At 30.0% G+C, this 21,532-nt stretch overlaps 1 protein-coding gene across 1 annotated transcript in view; it reads left to right on the top strand.

The window, feature by feature from the left end:
• Window positions 1-285: 285 nt before the first annotated feature.
• The window catches only part of LOC111639898 (dynein beta chain, ciliary-like), a gene marked incomplete at its 3' end in the record, with an annotated part of 67,815 nt that continues 46,568 nt past the window's right edge, over window positions 286-21,532 (top strand). Inside the window, exons 1-7 of the mRNA XM_023385848.1 lie at window positions 286-945; window positions 3,213-3,336; window positions 10,784-11,039; window positions 12,242-12,489; window positions 12,631-12,783; window positions 15,262-15,441; window positions 17,704-17,952. Of these exons, the coding sequence (XP_023241616.1) occupies window positions 10,877-11,039; window positions 12,242-12,489; window positions 12,631-12,783; window positions 15,262-15,441; window positions 17,704-17,952 (993 nt within the window). The remainder of the gene's footprint in view (window positions 946-3,212; window positions 3,337-10,783; window positions 11,040-12,241; window positions 12,490-12,630; window positions 12,784-15,261; window positions 15,442-17,703; window positions 17,953-21,532) is intronic.

The following is a 21,532-nucleotide window of genomic DNA, read 5'->3' as shown; positions in this document are numbered from 1 at the left end:
TCTTATAAAAAGCAAAGAATTGAATTGTTTATATAAATAGCATACAGTGAATTGAAATTTATCTTTAATTATGGATATAAAATTCATTAGTTTTAGAAGATTCAATGCCATTTGTTTTAAGTCTATAGACAGTCATATTTCTTTACAGACTCAGTCTTCAGCTCTCTGACTTCTAACATCAAAGCTCTGGTGAAAGCCACTATTCAGAAAGTGTTTAATCTAAATAGAAAATTTTTTACATTACTCAAACCTAAATAGCAGCAAAGTGAAGTAAATGTTGAATTTTTTAAAATTAGTCTTTATTGACACAAATATCAAAATTTCTGGAAAAAAAATTAATTTTCCTTCCAATAAAACTAAAAACTGACACTTAGTTCTTATTTTTTACTTTATTTAAACTCTTTTCTGAACATATCATAGTTCCTAAACTGTCCGACAGAGGGAGACACCATCAGAGTAAGTTGGAACGCGCCCGTTCGCTAGACGCTTGTCAATTCTACCCCCAAGGGGATAAAATAGGGGATGAAAGTTTGTATGAAACTTTGTCAATTTTAAACTGATCGGGCTGAGACTTTGTATGCATAAAGCTACTATGACGTAGGCATCCCCTAAGAAAGGATTTTGATAAATTCCACCCCTAAGGGGATGAAAGTTTGTATAAATCTTCTTAGATTTTCGACTGATTGAACTGAAATTAAAGATTGGAGCTACTATGATGAAGACGTCCGCTTAAATAGGATTTTGATAAATTCAACCCCCATGGGGGATGTAAATGTATTAGTTTGAACCTATCAGTACCTAATGGAACGAATAAATTAAGATGAACAAAATAATTTTTAGTTCTAAATGTTGACAATAGATGGCGTTAGTAGTATTTTAAAACGCGCTATCGTTGTTTTCACTGAGTTACATATACCCGATGATGAGTGGCCGCCGTATCTAATAGTACATACTATACCTAAATATTTCTAGCGGATTATATTTGATGGGGGTTAATTAGGTATAGTTTTTGCGGAGATTATATTGTACCCTTTGTACATAGTTGTACAAAGAAGTTTTGTAGGCCCTAATTTTTTACACACGCTAAACGAAAGTAAAGCCGCAAAAACTATACCTAATTAATAATAATACTTCTTAACGCGAGCGAAGCCGCGGGCAAAAGCTAGTCATATATATATATGACATTTGACATTGAGAGCTTATTGTGTAAATTAGTGATTTTGTTGACCTTTATGATACTGCTCACTTTTCTAATAGGATTTTCAAAATTTATTTTTTATGTAATTTTTTCTGTATATTACATGATTACAACTAATAACAAATTTTATTTTATTTTCTATTAAATTATACTATCAGAAAGGAAATCTTTAAAGTGCAGAAATAAAATTCTTAAGATAAATTATTAGTTATGTTGTAAATTTTAGATGAGAAAAGAGAAATGAATGAACTAATCTAGTAGTTGTGTGCCATTCATGGAAGCTGTGGAAGCACTACTTCCCTTGTATTTTCTAAAATATAAATATATATTGTGTGATTATTTTCATATTTTAACATACTTTGAATTACTTAAAATTAATATTTTATTATAACTGCATTATGTACCTTATTACAAATTTCTATATTACATGTGAAAAAATAATAAAATTGCCATTGTATATTCGAATATCAATTTGTATATGCATATTCTGAATGGAAGTACTGTATTGTCAAATACTGGACAGCTTATCTGAATGGTGTAAAGCAGCCAGAGTACAGGCATTTGCGCATGTGCTTTACAGAGCACAAAACCTCTTGCTGTTTAGCTGGTGGATGCTACACATCAAAATATCATATAACGTTTCCAAAAATTCTATTCAGGGCCGGCACAGCTTCCCTGTTATCAAATTTCACCACATGCCACTGTAATCTAGTGAATTCAAAATTATTTTTATGTGAATTAAAATTATGTGAATTAAATTCAAAATTATATTTTGAATTTAATTCACATTGAATTCTACAGTCTCTCAATTTTGAATAAAATAGAAAATTATAAATTAGACGTTCAGACTATTTACAAAAAATATTTAATTTTTGAGTCTATTAATTAATCCTTTTCACACACCATAGAAGTACACCTTTTACATTGGTATTGAAGAAATCACTTCATAAAAAACAAATAACAATAGGTAAACATTCACATCTTTAAAAATGACCAGACGTCAGCCTTTCATTTTAGGTTCTGATGCCTTAACATTAAAAAAATAAAGTAAATCTTCTTCTCAGATGTTGATATGGAGATTTTAGCTCATATAGGCTCTTTCTCCGACAGACATTTGGTTATGATCGGTAGGCGACCGATTAGCCAGCCGTATCCGAACAGCCTATACGTGCGCGTGGGGAATAATGCCTTCCGGGAGGACTTTTATGGGGAACTGGCCTCCTATTCAGTCGTTATTGGCAAGGAGAAAACCCGGAAAACTCCAAGCAGCCAGCCTGTCCGATCGCGGCGTGAACCCACGACCGAACGTCCCAGTGTTTAGGGTCTGGTCACCGCTATGAGCGGCAACGGAGACCACTCGCCCACTGGTGGGGGCAAAGTAAATCTTCTCACCCTACTATCAAGTTTTATACAATTTGTATCAGGTTCAAGCCCTCTAGTGGTGGATATGAGTTATCTTTAATTTGCATGTAGTTACAATTTTTATGATGAACTCAGGATATTTTTCCAATTATAAATTAGAAGTTCAGACTACTTACGAAAAATTAAATATTTTTTGTAAATAGTCTGAACTTCTAATTTATAATTGGAAAAATATCTGGGTTTATCATAAAAATTGTAAAATAGAAAATGTATTGATAAATTTTATGATGATTAATTTACATAATTGTTAAGAAGTTATTGAATGGAAAGTAAGACCAAGCCATGACTTCATACTAAAATGATGATTATGATTTTAGTACAGGAAACCTTCATTTTTCTTTCAGAATGTCATTTCTGTACTGTAAAATTTTTTGATTTTATGTGTATGACTAAATGAGACTAAGTTGTATTGTTTTAAATACTACATATTCTTAAAAATTAAATTGTTTTTTTTCTAAAACTAACAAGATCAAAATGCTTAACTTACGAAATTTCTTACTTAAATATAGTGTATATTACCACTAGTATAGAAATAGTCATTTTAAATATTTTAATGTTTCAAATTTATTAATTTATATATTTTTTAATACAGGATTGAATTATCAAATTTTGAAAAATGGATAAAAGATATTGATTTGGTTATTGGAAGAAAATTACAACAACCTTTAATTTCAAGAGATGCAAATGAATATATTTATGCTAACTTTGATTTAGAAGTTAGTGTTTTTTATTATTTTATAAATTGTTAAATAATATATAAACAATTTAAAAATGCATAAATTTTAATGGTTTTTCTATTTATGAAATAAAAATATAATAATTCAAAAATATTTAAAGGGGGTTATAAATTTTAATATAGAATATTTAAAATGAAATTTAAGCAAATCTTTTTATTTAACTTTTAGATTTAATTAAATCAAATCTAAGAATGTAAGTGCTTAATTGCTTAAATATTTTGCTGGTTTTTTATCTTGAAGCATACATTTCTGAGTGGAAACACTTTTATTACTGAATAGGCATCTTTCACATATTATTTGGACAAATTCTTGAACATAAGACAGTTTATTTTTGATACATAACAATAACTTAAATCTGAATTATTGATTAATTAATTAATGCTTCTAGTTCTTTATACACTCTTCAAAAGTGAAATTGCAACACCAGGAAGAATGCACATAACTATGTGCAAATTGCAGGACCAGTACAGGTGACAGAGTTATGCAAATGAATAAGTTTATGTATACAATGGGGTTTTTGATAAGCAGTTTTGGGATATAAAGACCAGCTGATAGCTTTTACGATTCAGCCTGTAAATGCTATCAGTGACAGTTTATGGTAGCTGAACTTTTGAAAAAGCATAGAAAATGCCTAAGAGACAACAGCAAGCTGAATATTACCAGTTAATGGTTAGGGGATGAGACTATCCTGGAGCTGCCTGACCTTGGTTTGTTAATGTGTGTAGTTGTCATGTGTGTTGGACACAACATGAGTTTTATCCTTATCCAGCAATGTGTGATATGATGGACACAAGAACATTTGTGAACATACTGAAGAGTGAGTTATTTGCAGTAGTACACAACAGAGTGCACAGACCAGCAGATTTGGAAAATGGCCCATTGGGACCTGTTTGCCACAGCACGTGATATTTTTTTTATAAAACAGAAATAAGCAACATTCAGGTTTCTTACTGAATTAATATAATGTTATCTATACATTACTCAGAATTAAAACATTCATCAAAAACGATTTACCCAATTTCCACACACTCTTAATACCTTTCAAACAAATGCTTTATTCTAATAGAAAGCATTATGATGAATAACAGAAATTTACCTTCTAAACATAGACTTTTATGTGAGCTTGCCAACTAGGGAGAATCGTTAAATTCCTCTTCAGTTTGGTTAAGGGTGTTTGTGTATATGGGTGGTGGTGGCAGAGGCACAGATATGAGGCACTTTAACAAAAAAAAATCTGCTTATTGGATGCAGAGGATCTGCTTACATAGATAGATGACAAGTTTCCATTTCAAATAACCAAAGTTGTCTAAAAGTCCTTTATCTCAGTGTTCATCTTTTGATAAAGAGACTTTCGAAGGCAATCCCAAGGCAGTGACAATAAGGCATTTGGCAGGAGGTGTCTTGCTGCAAGTGATGCACTAGGTGAGTTATCAGATAAGTAGAGCGATATCAATTTCTCTTGGGACACAAGTTTGACTGTCAATACAATTTAGGAAAAACTGCAATTCTGTGTCATTCTGCTTTTTCTACCCATTGTGCACTCTTGTCCTTGAAGTCCAGGGATTTTATAAAATTCTTCCCCAACCTCTTCATTCAATTGGTTAGGACTTTTGCTTGTTATTTCCTGATTGGTCTCTTTCCCTGTTTCCAGGTGAAATAGGATTGATTCAGGTCCCGGAAAAATGTCTACCTGAGACAATCTATCCAACACCATTCCTTGACTCTGCTCAGAAAGTGATGACAAAACCAAAAAATGTGCAGTCATAATTTAACCTGTTATTTCATTTCTTTTGTTCTTGACCATTTTTGATCTCTAACGTTTATTGTGATGCTTTCCTTTTTTTGTCAATCTTTATCTTTTCTCCAATTCAATTTAACTTTGTTTATGATATATGAGCACTGATGTCAAAGTTCGATCTCTCTGGCTTGATGCTGATCGGTAACTCAATATGCATCTGAGTTGCACTTGGGACTTGCTTGTTTACTTTCAAGTCATGTTCTCAAATAAACAAACATCTGTGTCTGGCTGCAAGCATTTTTTTTCCTTGCTCCAACAACAAATAATTTTAATGCAAAATTTGTTGAAGATTTGCCTCTATCTAGCACATCACATTTATCAGATTAGATTATCTGCACCACAAACTTGGAAAAAGAACCTGTCAGATTAATTAAACCTGGTTTGATAAATAAGATCCAAACACATTGGGTCACATAACATTTTTCAAACTTATTACATTGTGTGAATTTCCCTGTAGTAAACAAGCTAATTAAAAATTTAGGCTGTCTAATAGACCAGTTTCAGACTAAATACATTACATTTATACTAATACAGGTGAATGCATTCACATTAATTTGTTTTATGAATCAGTCCTGTTTCATGTTATAGCACCTTGACCTCTCAATGGACTCTTTCACTAAATGAGCTAACAAAATTTTGTATTAACTAACAAACTATCCTAAGACTCATTATATTACATGCTTTCTACTTGTGAACAATTGAGGTTACTACCTGATACTTTTTAGTCTGGTTGCTGAAAAATTTGGGAATACTATATGTGTGTGGAAAGGACACTGAGGCAGAGGCAGTGTAAGGTGTGGGCGATCGCCTACGGCCTCGCTGTCCAAGGGGCCTCGCGCTTCGAAGGTTTATGCATTACATAAAAGCTGTAAACACAATGAAAAAATTTTACTCGTCGTAAAACGATAAATATATTGACATACCAAATTTGTTTTTATTTGTCTAGCAACATTTTTTGGGGTTGGGTTGCTATCGCGGGGAATCCTTGCCAGTCAGAGCTGGGGATTTCCCATTGTGTTTGTTTACGTTACTTTCACGATTCTCAATGGCTAGAAAGCCAATCAAAGTATCGCAGTAAAGTATCCTGTAAATAGTGGAGTTAAAACTTGAATATTAAATATTAATCCCAGGGCATTTTTTACACTTTGCGGTTGTCATAGCTAGAATCTGCTGTTGGTAGATGCAGCTAATTCTTCTGTGGCAGCAAAAACATTTCTTGGTTTTATTCAGAAAATTTATTTGCTATTTTCAAGTTCCAGCAAACGCTGGGAATTAATCAAAGGCAAATTAAAGCTTACTATGAAGCCTTTATCAAACACAAGGTGAGAAAGCAGAATCGAGGCAGTGAAGGCCATATTATTGCAATTTGATGTTGAATGCATCGAAAGCTTAAAATATCAAACGGAACAATCAGACACACTCAGTGATTGTGATTCAGTTTTAAACAAAATGCTCAGTTTTGAATTTATCATATCATTACATGTATAGTATGAATTATTATCGCTTGTTAATATCATAAGCAAATTATGGCAATCTTTACAAGTCCATTTAAGCAATGCTCTTGAACATTTGCGTACATTTTGTGACTGGATCAAAGAATATCGACAAACTGGATTCGAAAAATGCTTGTCTGATGCTCGTCAATTTATTGAGAATAGCAGTTATGAACTGCCAAAAGACTTTAAAAACGAAAGGGTAGCCAAAAAGAAAAGGATGTTCAATGATGAAGGCAGCGATCAACCTATACAATCTCCCAAAAGCAGGTATGAAACAGATTTTTTTAACATCACGATTGATTCTATAATGAGCAATATGGATTCAGGATTTATGTCTTTAAATCAACATTTTGAAAATTTTGGTTTTCTTTATGATCTAAGCAAGTTAAAAAATATTCCAAAAGAGCAAATATTAAAAAACTGTCAAGATTTACACTCAGTCCTGCAAGTGAGTGAGAGCAGCGACTTACAACCTTACGAATTATATGAAGAATTACAAACAATGATCCCAAATTTACCGAACTTCATTAAAGATGTGAAATAGCTGCTCCAATACATAACATAAAATAACTTGAAAGAAATTTATCCAAATATTTACATTGCCGTTCGAATTTTGTTAACAATACTGGTAAGTACTACCTACACTGAAAGCTTTTCAAAATTAAAACTAATAAAAAATTATTTAAGAAATACAATGGGTCAGGAAAGACTTTCAGCTTTCGCAGTTTTATCTATTGAAGCATATATAGCATATAAGCTGAATTATGATACAATTATTAAGGAGTTCGGTAAGGCTAAAAGCAGAAAATTTCTGTTTCTTTAATTTTTTTTAATGTTAGTTAAAGAATATAGTTTGCATTTTTAGGAATAAAAATTTGACAGTTTCAACTGCTTTTTATTTTATAAAATCAGTCTTCTTGCACCACCAGAGGGCCTCGCAAAATGTACCTTGCCCACATCAAATTTAGGTCTTGCCCTGCCGCTGCACTGAGGCAAGCTCCATGGTTACATAATAAGCTTCAAATGCAAAAAATTCAGATTATGCTCAAAAGAAAACAAAGGGGAACATTAAGGAACAATGAAAGAGAGATTTTTTTGTGATTAGATTATGATGGTGAGGTGATGAAATATCAGGATTGTATGGGCACTGGTATAAATTCAGGAGAGGCATTGATGCATGCTTGTCAGAATTTTCAATGTGATTAGCTTTTTTGCCATTGATGTTCTACTACCCACAAAAAAAGTGTCATGTATGTAAAACAACAGAATGCTTTTACTGCAGTGAAAGAATGAGCAGCTGCAGAAAACGAGAAACAAATTAGTGAGCCAGAGAAAGTTGCAAAATAAAACATTGCAAACATCAAATTTTGTTTATTAATGAAACTCCAAAAAAAAGTAATGGAAATCAGCATTTACAAAACTATACAAACACTCACAAGTCACTGAGATGAGTCCACTGACATAAGCAGAACAAAACAATTTGCAATATTTGCATGTATAGCAAGTTTCTCAAACTCAAACGTAGCCATGCTTTTTCTGGCAAATTATAATGTTATAATTATAATGGTGAAGCACAAACTGTTGTTGACAAAATATGTGTAGTTCTTCACACATACTTTGTGTGCTTCACAAAATATGTATGAAGCACACAATGTTCCGTTAGAAAAATTAGTTGGGATAGCTTCTGATGATGTAGCTGTTATCATGGAAATTGTACTCAATGGAGCAGAAGTTAAATTGACTGCTCTATCACCCATTCTGTGACAAGTGCATTGCGTAGCGCACAGGATATATTATCATCTTCACAAGCATGCAAGAATATACAGGTCCTGTAAAATTTTGATCACATTTACAGGTACTACTATAACTTTGCAGTGAGATATAATCATTTGCAAGAAATTGAAGAGATCCTTCAATATGATTTAGTGTTATTAAAAGTGGCTATCACTTTTTCCAGCTGTTGTAATAGACAGGAGTTTAGCCTCTTTTGGTTTTGAAATCAAAAAATCCAATTCAACTGTAATATTCAAGGGTATAAACACACAAGTTTTTCTACTTTATTAAAGTTATTTTGGATATATTGCCATCTCCGGATAAGCTGTGCAAGATTTCTGTTAAAGAAAAATATTTAATTTTTGTTATGCCAGGTTCCACCACCAGGGTGTGTTATGTATTTACAACACTGCCATGTGTTTTTATTCTTGTTCCTGTATTCACACTGTACAGACTGTAAAATAAAACCTCTCTTTGTCTTCCAGTTTGGAGTGCCATTTATCAGGTTATGGGCCCAGGCCACGTCAGGACAAGTCAATTTTAATCAAAGAATTAACACCCGTTAAGGACTTATCTCGAGATAACTTGGGCAAGTTCCATAGCGTTACATAAAACTCGGGCGTTTGGACCCTCTGAAATTTTTTTTTATTTTTGGATGTTTTACAAATTTTTTCAAAAATTTTTACCCGCGCGAAAAAATTTTATCGCAATTTTAATCGCGCAATTAATGCTTAATTGTTTTTTAATGTGATTTTTTTATCAAATTTAATTCATTGTTCTAAAGTTGTAGTGCACAGATTTTACTTTGATAAAGTTATTTAAAGCTACTTTCTGTGTCAAAAACGACCTCCAATAGTTTTTTAATTTTTTTAATTAATATATTTTATTATATATAAGTTTAATTAAATCGGGGGGGGTCGGAAATCATAATAAAGATTTTAATTTTTTAAAAATATTTAAAAATATACCGCCAGCTAGTATTTACCCTACTTTAAACCCTTGTCCTCCCGAGACATCTATGAGATTGTCCCGGGAAATCCGACACCAGATGTTCTCAAGGTCATCCAGCTATAAACACAATGACTCATCGGTGTCAAATTTCGCAGAAAGACGAGACAATGGAAAATAAAGTTTGAAGCTTTTTCTTCAAAATTAATGCATTTCTTTCATTTTTTTTTCAGTTTTAAATATCAAAAATTGGAAAGTCTCAAAGGAGTTAAGTATCTGAATTTCATTGATCAAGTCATCATACTAAAAATGGAATCTGTGAGTAATACCTTTACTATTGCTAAACTGAAGGGTGCTGAAAACTGGAACTTATGGAAGTTTAAAGTAGAAGTTCACATGCAGTCCAAAGGATGGATAGATGTGTTGCATGAAACACCGACAAAGAAAGATTGAGACAACACGTAAAGGTGCAGATGTAATCATATCTCTTGTAGAAGACAGCGTTTTGTCCCATCTAATAAGTTGTAAAACAGCATCTGAAATGTGGAAGAAGTTGACTAGTCTATTTGAACCCAAATCATCTATCGGAAAATATCTTTTACAAAAGAAATTCTTTGACTACGAATTTCAAGCCAAAAGACCAGGAATGCACATCTCTGATTTAAAGAACATTGTAGCTAAATTGAAGGCACAAGATGTTGCTTGTTGGAGAGATTAGTAAAAACGAGTTAGACTCGTGTAACTGGTTATATAACAAAGATACAATGAATACACTGTCTTGACTCATGGAAGGTCAGCGCTGAAAAGGGGAGAGTGAAACGAGGTCACCATCTCTAACGGCTCCCCAAGGGGTCAACAGTGCCACCAACCTTTTATTACGTAACAGCAGAACGTTTATAAAACATTGCGACACAATGTGTTGCACATAACAATGTCGTATAACATTTGACAATAATTTCGATTGTTGATTCCAACAGTTGCAGTGTACCAATTAGCATCATGCAGTCTGCTAATGCATCGCAACAAGAACTGCTCTTTTATAAGGATATTGGCATCATATACTCACCAATACCTGTGACCTGTCATATTTGCAGATTGACAGTGAAAACAGGTGAATGCACACTTTATTGAATTCTGCTCAAAAGATGCTTTCATATCCTGCAGTTGCTGTCATGGTAAGCTTCAGCTATGGTATGCCTGCTGCTGAAAATGTATATGGGTCATCTGTCACAGGTTTTGGTTTGCTTGCTTCTCATTGTTCAAACACTAATATCTCTTAACAAAATTGCCAGGATGATAACTGTAAATTCACAAATATATAATATCTATTTATAAAAGATTATACAATAAAATTTTTATAATAAAGTGAACACTGTTTATATATATATTTATATATTATATTTATTTTTAGTTGGCTGGTATTTTGAAAGAAGTGAAGTATCTGAAAGCACTCAATTATAGTGAGCTACCACAACTAGCAATTGAATTTTATGAAAAATCAGATATGTTTTATCAATGTGTTTGGAAATTAAAAAAAATTTCAGAATGGTATAACAGATTAAGAAACTTATTATTACCAATTGAATTTTCTTTGGTTACTAAGCAGTTTTTAAATATGGATAAAAGAATAAATGAAGGTGAAAGTAAGATAACTTGGATTAATAAAGGTATATTTAATTTTTATATTTTTGACAAGATTTATTAAGATATAATTTGATGTCTTTAAATGGAAGTCATGAAATTTTAGATAATGTTTTAAATAGCAATAATTCTTATAATATTATAGTTTTGAAAATTAAAAATACAAAATTCAAATGAAATACAGTGGAACCTCGGTATACGACCTTAATCCGTTCCCGATCTTTGGACTTATACCGAATTGGACGTATACCAAACCAACCTTTCCCATAAGAAGTAATGTAAAAATGATTAATCCGTTTTTGTGTAAAAAAAAATGGCTGGCTTTAAACACCTTGCTTTCCTGGCTAGTTCCTGTTTGATTTTTCGTGAGATCAGTATGTATCTTTTTAGCTTTCTCACAAATAATTGCTTCCGATATGCTATCTCCAGCACTGTTTTTCAGTTATCCAAAGCAAAACCAATATCTCAACATAATCTAATGTCTTCGATCTCTGTTTAGAAATTGATTTAACCCCTTATGCAACGTTAGCAGATTTAATAATGTCTTTATTTTTCGTGATTGTCCATATCATCATTCTCGAAATACGGTAAACAACAGTTAAAATCTCGAACACGTGTGCCACCTTCGTATTTCTCAACAATCTCTTTTATCAGTTCCATTGTGATTCTAGTCAATTTTTTAGTTTTCTGTTGCTTTTCATTTTCCTTTTTGCAATTTGTGATTAATAAAAATAATAAAATTTTACTTACGAATTAAAATCAGAAGAAATTTAACAAAGTTATAAACCGTTGCACCGCAAACGTCTAGTCTGGTCTAGTACACTGATAGTGCTACTTGTTCATTGATGATGCATATAATTGAATTATGTCGTATACCGAGCAAAATTTGTTTTGTCCAAACAGGACGTATTCCGAATTGGACGTATTATAAAGCAGACGTTTACTGAGGTACCACTGTATTTGTTTTATGAAAACATAACTAATGTATTGTACCTAAAGTATTGTATTATATATTGATTATTAGTAATTATTGAATAAAGATAAATATATTATTGATTCATCCCTAACAATAATGTTTTAAAGTTATTTTATTTATATTTTGTTATAATAACTAAAAATTTTAGTATTTTTATATTAAAAAGTAAAAACTCTGATTTTATGCATTTAATATATATATATTAGAATATAATTGTATAATATTATAACATTTTACAATATTTTTTTACAGCAGAAGCTGAAGATTATGTTAATAAATTATACACTGATACAGAAGTTCTATACAATGCAATTTTTACTGCTAATAATAACTTTTTAAATATTCAAAAACTAATAGAAACTTGGTACAGATGCCCTCTTTTTGAAAGAAAAGATAAAAAAACTGATACATTATTGCATTTAGAAGATAAAACTGAGAGACTAAATAAGCGATATGCAGAGATAAAAGCCACAGGAGAACAAATAAATGCTATCTTGCAGGTATTTTTGTTTTCAAAAACATCGTTATTGTAAAAATTTTAATGTATTTTTAATATAAATATATTTTTTTTCCTACAAAATTACTAGTATTATAATAACAAATGTTATGATTGATTAAAATTTATTTCTTTTTATTTTCAGGAAAATAAAATATTATTTGAAGCTGATACAAATTCTGAACAATGGAAAGATTATGTAGAATATATAGATCAAATTGTTATAAATGGCCTGTTTAATGTCATCAAATGTAGTTTATCATATTTAATAGAAAATACTGATGAACACTCTGTACAGGTAATTAATTTTTAAATCAGTCAAATAAAGACTATAACATTAATTAATTAATATAAATAATATAATTTTTAGTTAACCAACATATTTGATTTTTTATATATGAGCTATTAGTTATTGTAAGATATGCCCTGTAGGAACAATACTAAATTTAAAAAAAAAACTAAATATACAGTAAAACCCAATTAACTGAAGTTCCCATTATCTGAAGAAACTTGTAAGTGAATACACTATTTTTCTTATACTGTAATTAATAAAAGAAAGTTTAAAGTGATAACATGCATTACAAGATTAGTTTCTGTTACTTTTCATCATTTAACTTTAATGTGAGACAAATTATTCACATTAAAATATAGCTATAAATGACAGTATATAACTACTGTTTGCTGCATAAAGTTTTGTACCTAATTCTAAGCAATCAGCATGAGCAGAAGTTGATGACTTGCAATGAAGCTCAGTTCTCCCTGTTATCAAAGTGGTTTGAAATGGACTATTTTGTTCTGCAATGTGTTGGGTGAGGAAAATGATTGACAGGGGCATCATTTAGGGCTCTAAGCTAATAATACTAATTGCTGCTCGATATTATAGTCTTGTGTGCAGCACTCACGGAACACGATGCACACGTGGCTAGAGTTTTTATTATAAGATTGTAAAATTACGGTCATCACATATTGGAAACCACAATTTTATATTTTATTTATATAATTTTTTTCCTTCTCAGGCTTCCTATGATTATTTTTTTGAAATTTGATTAGATAAACAGACACAATAAATCAAATGTTGCTTCCTTGTAAATGATATCAAGTTTCACAGATTGACATCAGCTTTGTTTGTAATTGCAAAGGGTTAGGGTTGTGTGTCAAGGTCAGGATAGTGAAACTTTATTACTTTTGCAAGAGGGTGTGAAATGAAAACAAACTGTCACACTCAATTGTAAAGTAAACAAACCACAAAGTGTTTTATTATGGTCTAAACAAAAGCTTACTTTCGATTCTAAGAGGATCAGATGACAATGTTATTGCATTTGGAAGAATGTTGACTTTCATATTTTTTCATATTTAGTTTGATCACATGATTAATTCTTTTTATGCAATATAGTCACACAGTTAACAAAAATCGATTCACTTCATTCAAAAATTAATATATATACTCTAATATTCTTAAAACAAAAAATTATGGTAATTTTATCAAATAATTGATTTGTCATGCTGCCTGAATAACACTTACTGAATGAACAAGTTTTAAAGATGCACACTTTGTATTATCAAAAGTTATATATATATATATATATATAAATGTCTAATGACTTAGCAATTTCTATACTTTAATATAGTCGGTCTATATTATTAGAAAGATAAAAAAAATAAAATAATACAAGTAAACTTATACTCATAAATAAACACGAGCTTATATATTTTACCACGCAATATTTTCCTCTTCAATAAAATTAAATGAAGATTATTACAATAAAGATGCGAATGTTTTATAAGTAACCAAAGAAAATGAAATTAAGACTTATAAATATTAATAAAAAAAGACTAATAACTTTCATGATATTATTTTGTTTTTGTAAAAAAACTTAAAACATAAATTTATATTATATTGTTTATAATTACAATTATCATAAAAGTAAATGGGAGCAAGTTAGTGTAATTGTTTCAGTTTCTAACAGTAGAGGGCGATAGAAATGTAAGTATGCTGCCATCTAGCGAGTAACCAATAAATGACGATTAGATAAATAATCGGACTGGTTGNTACAGTCGACCCCCCTATAACACTGTTGATTATTCCGTTTTATATGAATTCCATGTTGTACGAGTCACTTAGATTTTACAAATACGTGAGCCGTTCACAGCCCAGCATATGTATTTGTAAAATCTAAGTGACTCGTACAACATGGAATTCATATAAAACGGAATAATCAACAGTGTTATAGGGGGGTCGACTGTAATTATTTAATTTAGATATAACCATATTGGGCATAATGTATGTTGATAAAAATCTGGCTGTTGTTTTATTAGTTTATCAAATTGTTGTAAATGTTGTTATGATTATGTAATATGAGAAGATTTTTCCTGACAAACATTTTTAAAAATGTATTTCTGAAAAATTAAGTATTTCATACAAAGGAAGATAGTTGTGGTGAGAAAATATTGTGCTACATTGTTTTTGTTTATTGCATGTAGAATTTAGCTACTTCACATTAAGCATTCCTAGCACAGTAAGCATTGTGCTAGGAATTAGTAATAAATTCTCTGATAACATTAAACAAGAGCATATATTGATAGAGTAGTTATTAGAAGCCAGAGATAATTCTTAAACCATTGTAGACAACTCTGGAGTCACAGGTTACTGATGACAAGTTTTGTAAAATTTGCAATGAATACATTTACTGGTATATACATTTTTGTAAAACTTTTTAAATTTTATTCTATTATGTAGAATAAATAATTATATAAACATTATATTTAACTTTTTTAGGCACCATTTTTTGAAATTTTTATGGAATTGAATGGACAAGAAATTACTTTTACTCCAGCAACTGATAAAAGTGTATTTGGAAACTTTTTAAGCATTTTTTATGATCTTACTGTGGACATATTCAATTTAGCAAAAAATATACCAAGGATAACAATGAAAAAAGATAAAAAAGATTATGAGGTAAGTATTAATATAGAAAATAATTTATAATCCAGTACAGAATACGACTTTTATTATTTAAAATTGAACTGAGTTTATTTATAATTTAAACATGTCTTCTTAAAATTAAACTAAATTAATTATTTTTAGATTAAATAAATTTTTAAAAATATCATGTTTTATTTTTTAGAAATTATTGTTACAGCTTAAATATTTTACAAGTAACCAAAAAATTTTTATTATATTTTCAGTCATTAAATTTTTATTACAGTCAAACTTGACTAATTCAAAGCTAAAGAAACCAATAAAAAATTTGAATTAGATAAGTTTTAGTATGGGTAGTAAAAATAACTTCAAAAATTATTTTTGGAACAAACAGTTAATAAAAACAATTTATTCAAAGACTTATTATGTCATGTAATATAGCCTATTTACAAATTTTTAAAAAAGCTTGAAACTTTCAATTGGTTTTTGAGTTTATTTATTGAATTTATTCATTGAGTCTCAAAGTTTATTAAGTGACTGAAAAATGATATCACTTACATTCTACTGTTCCATGACAAACTATTGTAATTCCCAGATATGCTCCATGGCTTGTGCTGCTGATAGAACTGGTTTCTCAGGAAGTTCTAGTTGTTTCCCATATTCATCTGAAGATGCACTGTTATTTTTGTTTTTCAGCATATAAACAAAAATTTTGATTTATCTGTAAGTTTTTCACAAACTGCCACATTGTTGTTCATATTAACAAAGTTCTCAAAAGAAATGCTTGTACTTTGTTCCACATCTTCCCAGTTATCCACAACAGGCACAATCTCTTCAACATCATCTATATTTTTATCTTCTAAATGGCAAGCCAGCTTGACTCCAACCATTGTTACACATCCAAGCAACTTGTATCAGGTTGATCTTGACTTATTGTTTTTGTTGGTGTAAGCACCTGATAGAATGTTCTAGACCGTAAGGTGTTGATAGTGGTGCTATAAACTTTTAATCACTCTTTGAGCCATTAGTTGAAGTATTAATGTCATATTTGGGTGAAGAAATATTAACCTTTACATTTTCCATCGGGAATGGTGTTGTGTGCTATACAGTTGTTAATAAACAATGAAAGTTTTTGGTTTTGTTTTCCAAATTTTTCATCAATTTTTAAAAGTCATCTTTCAATAATTGATCTCATTCCATGATTATAATGCATTTATATTTGATATTCCAATGATTTAGTTTCAACATTTTTGAAGCATTATGCTTTGGTTGACTTCCCGATTATCAACAAAGATAATTTTTCAGATTCTTCTATGTTAGCTCTAACTAAAGCATTATCCTTTCCTTGCTATGTTTACCACCACTGCAATATTCAGTTTTGAAAGCTAATGTTTTGTGTGAGGAACACTTATAAAACAGTCCAGTTTCATCAACATTAAATGGACCTTTGAAACCTGCACTTGCATTTTATATTGTTATGGTTCTCATTCTGACATTTAGGAATTTTAATTACAACACACGATGTATTTCTTTCATTAAACTGTTCAGTTTTCCCAATTCAATTAAATTCTGTCATTTTTATATGAGCATCAGAGTCAAAGTTCAAACTCTTCAGACTGATATTGATTTATATACTAACATGTGTTAGAGTCACACTTAGGATATATTATTTACATGTGTGTTTCCTTGTGTCTTATTTCTTTTCTATATTAAAATATTTTTCTCAGTGCATGTAACAAGAGGCTCGACTTGTCTGGAACCTCACACTCACTGTGTTATGTACTACAATTAATTGTACATTATTTGTTGGTAATTCTTGCCAATTTTTACAAATGCTTCAAAATTATTACTGGTATATCACAGAGAAACAAAATGTGATCAGAATAAGCATACATAATTTTATCTCATATTAGTTACAAAAATAAGGCAATTTTTGGCTACTTTTCAAATGCTTTTAACAATTGCTAATTGATACTATCTGTATTCTTCACACAATTGATTCATTACAATACTTAGGTTTTTAATGTATTAGTCATTTTTGTGCATACATAGGCTGTATGCAATGAATTTTGTAAATATAACTATACAGGTAATGGCTTAAAATCAAGATTTTAGGATATTGTAATTGTAATTTTTGAACATTCTGAGTATGAGAAATTAAACTCTCAAAAAACTTGTTAAAATAAATGACTTGTGTGTTACATGATACTGAATATTATTTAAGTTATTAGAAGAAAGTTATATATTTTAATTGCTAAAAATAATGGTATGTATTTTAATAAAAAATTTTTTCAATAGGCTTTAATGAAAGAAATTGATGAATTAAGTTTAATGAATGAAATTATATGGCAACGTTCAGAAGAAGCTCTGACAGCATTAACTAATTTTGTAAGCACATTTAAAAATTATGCATTTCTATGGGAAGTGGACAAAGAAGCTCTGTTGCAAGAATTTCTTATATATGGAAATTCACAGTTCATTGAAGATATGAGTGAAGAAATTGAACCAGTCCCTTCACCTCCAACATTAGAATTATTTGAAAAAGAGGCAAGAAATATTTGGTTTTATTTTAAAACTATTGAGCAGTTTTGCTAATACATATCAATGAATTTTTTTTGCTAATATGTTTCAGTCAAAAAACAAAAGAAATCACATAATATTTTTAAAACATGATGGATTTGCGAAATTAACACATACAGTAAGACCTCGCTTAATGCTGCCACGATTAACACTGATTCAAATTAATGTGGCATTTCATTGATTCATATATAATACGATTATTCCCAAATACGAACCAATCAGCAAAAGGTGGCAATTTGTCATAGTGCTGTACTTCCCTTATACTACATTCGCACACAATCCATGACTCACTTTGATCTCGATTTACCTACAATCTGAATTGTGACTGTTGCCAGTCGAACGTCATGCTGTTCACACAGGCAATCCGCTCGAGAAGAATCCGGCTATTACACGTGATAATAAGACTGACAAAACTATGCGGTAAGTCACGAACACCAACAAACAAAATGGAAGTTTTGGTTAGAAATAAATACTTTTTCTTGCCGTATATCTAATAATAGACAGATGTCATCGTCTCTCCAGATATTTTTTTTATTTTTCTGTCGATAGCCAGACACGTGTTCAGCAGCCATCCTGTATTTTCTCGCGCACGTGGGATTGTGGGATCTCTCTTATGACTGAATCTAGTTTCAAGAACTCTCTCGAGTCGATTGCAATTTAACCTCGTTTCAGTCAAGATTGAAACGGTCGAGAGAGGTTGCACCACAGAACAGTCTCTGACCTTGGTCACAATCTAGATTGAAATGCTTGGTGCGAACGGGGTATTAGATCTATGTTTGTTTTGTGCAATTTTGGAAAAAATATAACATTATGAATGCCATAGGCAATATTGTTCTGAGTCAACTCAGAATCTGTGGAATCAAACCAAAAGGAAAATTTTTAAAAAATTATTTAAATTAATGTAAAAGATAATATAATTGTAAGTGTAAAATTGATAATGTAAAATCATATGCTGAATTAATAAAAAANTAAAATAATATAATTATTTATTTTTTTTATTTTATTAAAAAGGGGGAGTTACCTTGGGATACTTTTACTTAATTATTATTAATTATTTTATAAAATTACCCAAAAAATAAAGAGAGAGTTGTAAAACTATTGAATAAAATTGATATTTTACACAATTTGATGGAATCTTTATGTGCTCTTGCATAGGACCGGAACTTGCAGAATTAAGTATGATATTAATGGATTATATAATTTATAATTTTTAAAGTTATCTTCTTAATTATTAGAACTAATGACAACCATTAATGAACCTTTAAATCCAGTAACAAAAAATGTTTAATAGTTGGTTTAATAGTTAGTAAACCTAAAGCAGACCTTGGTTTAGGTTGAAAGCTTGTTTGATGTTTTTATTGAATGTTTTTTGTTACTGAATTTAAAGATTCATTAATGATTTTTATAATTTTTACACAGGCATAATATTCTACAATGAATATGTTGATGATAGTATAATAATCTCTGACTCTTTCTTAACAAACCACAGTTTATTTTATAAAATGGAAATAAATTAATCCAGATATTAAATTTGATATTGAAATTGAAGAAAATAATCAAATTAATTTTTTAGATTCAACTATTCTTAGAAAAATAAACTCCCTGAACTTTAGTAAATACATAAAACCATGTAACATTAAAAAACTGTGAATTTTTATTCTGATGCTCCATTATATATGAAAAGAACATTTAAAATATGTATACAGGTAGCCCTCGGTTTACGCCGGTTCAATTTATTCCGATTCACAATAACGCCGCTGCGCAATTTGCCGTTTTGCGGTGTAATTCCCCTATTTTCCCTATGCTTTTCATTTCAGTGTTGACGTATTTACCGAGCCGCGACATTGTACATTCGTTAAAACAAAGATTTTTATTGAATATATTTATTTTTTTTGTTTAATATTACTGGGTATGTATACATTTGCATTAAATTAATATTAAAATACTAAACGTTTAGGTACCCACGAGTCAAGTTATTAAACTTAATAGTCCAATAAATGGCATCCGAATCTATAGCGCCAATGAAGGTATCCCGTATCAGTTCGTTCAGGAAAACACCTTACAATGCAGTAGCACTTCCAGAGATCACAAACTATCGTTAGTGAGACAAATCTACTTCTCGTTGGCCAGACGATATCTACTTCTTGTCAGTCAGACAATATCTATCTCTCCTTAGCCACCTTGAATTTTCCCACTCAAACTGACTTATATATGCACTACGGCGACCGGTGGTCAACCAATCAGTGTCTCCACTCGTTTGTAGCTCTATGTTGGGTTAGCGCATCTTTTCAACTATGGAAAGTTTGACGGATGAAGTTTGTAAGTTAGACAATGATTGAGAGCGAAGTGCAAATGTAAAAAGGAGCATCATCGCATCCATTCAACCATATTCCGAAATTCTCAATGAAAAAAACAAAAATGTAAACAATTAAAGATGGATACTTTTTCCGAAAAATGTAAGAGATCTGAAACTAAAATTTTTAATAAAAACATTTCACTTTATTTTATGATAAAATACATTTAAAAAATTAATTTTTTTTGTATTTTGTATTATATTGTATTAATAAACAAAATTATTTGCGTATTTTTTACTTATGTAGAACCTAACCCTATAGCTCAGTGTAAATATGGGTTCGTTTTACGCCGATTCAATTTGCGCCGGCTTTTGTAGGAACGGAACTGCGGCATAAACCAAGGGCTACCTGTATAAGTAAAATTAAATTGAGAACTAGTGATTATGAAAAACAGAAGGAAGAAGTAGAAGAAATTTGTAAAATCTTTTATTTAAAAATGACCCTAAATTTTTAATAAATAATTGGGTTAAAATTTTACAATAATTAATAAATCTTTTTTAAATAAACCAATTTATATTAAAATATCATATATAGCTAATTTATTTGAAGAATTTCAAAAATCTTTTAAACCTTTTAATATCATTTTAGCACCAACTTTACAAAACTCATTAGTTAAGCAATTAAATTTTAACATTATAAAAGGGGGAAAAACATTGATTTGTTAAATGATAATTTAGTATATAAATTTTCATGCAGTTGTCAACCACCTTTTTATTATGCGAGTGAAACAGGAAGACAATTGAAAATCAGACTAAGAGAACATATTTGTGCTTTTAATAATTATTTTTGCAGTCCACTGTGTCAATATAGGTTACCAGATCTTACTAAACAGTGTTAATATTTTATTGAAAGAAAAAATCATCATTAAAAGAAAATTATATTTTTCTTTTAATGATGATTTTATATAAACATTTAAAAATTATAAAATTCCCAAAAAATTATAAAATTAATCTAAATGATTGTTTAGTTTTAAGTGAGATCTGGCAATGTGCATTAACTTAATTTTGGAAGAGTTTATTTAAGATGATAGGGAATTAAATCCTTATATAACAAGTTACTGTGTGAAATTGTCTTTTCTTACTTGTTGAAAAGGGCAGAAAAAAATGATACTTTTAACATAAATTTTTACTGTTTTATTTTTTTAACCATTTTTGTAATTAAATTTTTTAAAACTTGCATGTTAAAACTATGAT

This window comes from Centruroides sculpturatus, unplaced genomic scaffold, assembly GCF_000671375.1.
Source record: "Centruroides sculpturatus isolate CEXI.00-Female unplaced genomic scaffold, Cexi_2.0 scaffold1195, whole genome shotgun sequence".
Taxonomy (NCBI): Eukaryota; Metazoa; Arthropoda; class Arachnida; order Scorpiones; family Buthidae; genus Centruroides; species Centruroides sculpturatus.
The sequence above is the reverse complement of the archived record's forward strand: the minus strand, read 5'-3'. Positions and strand labels throughout refer to the sequence as shown.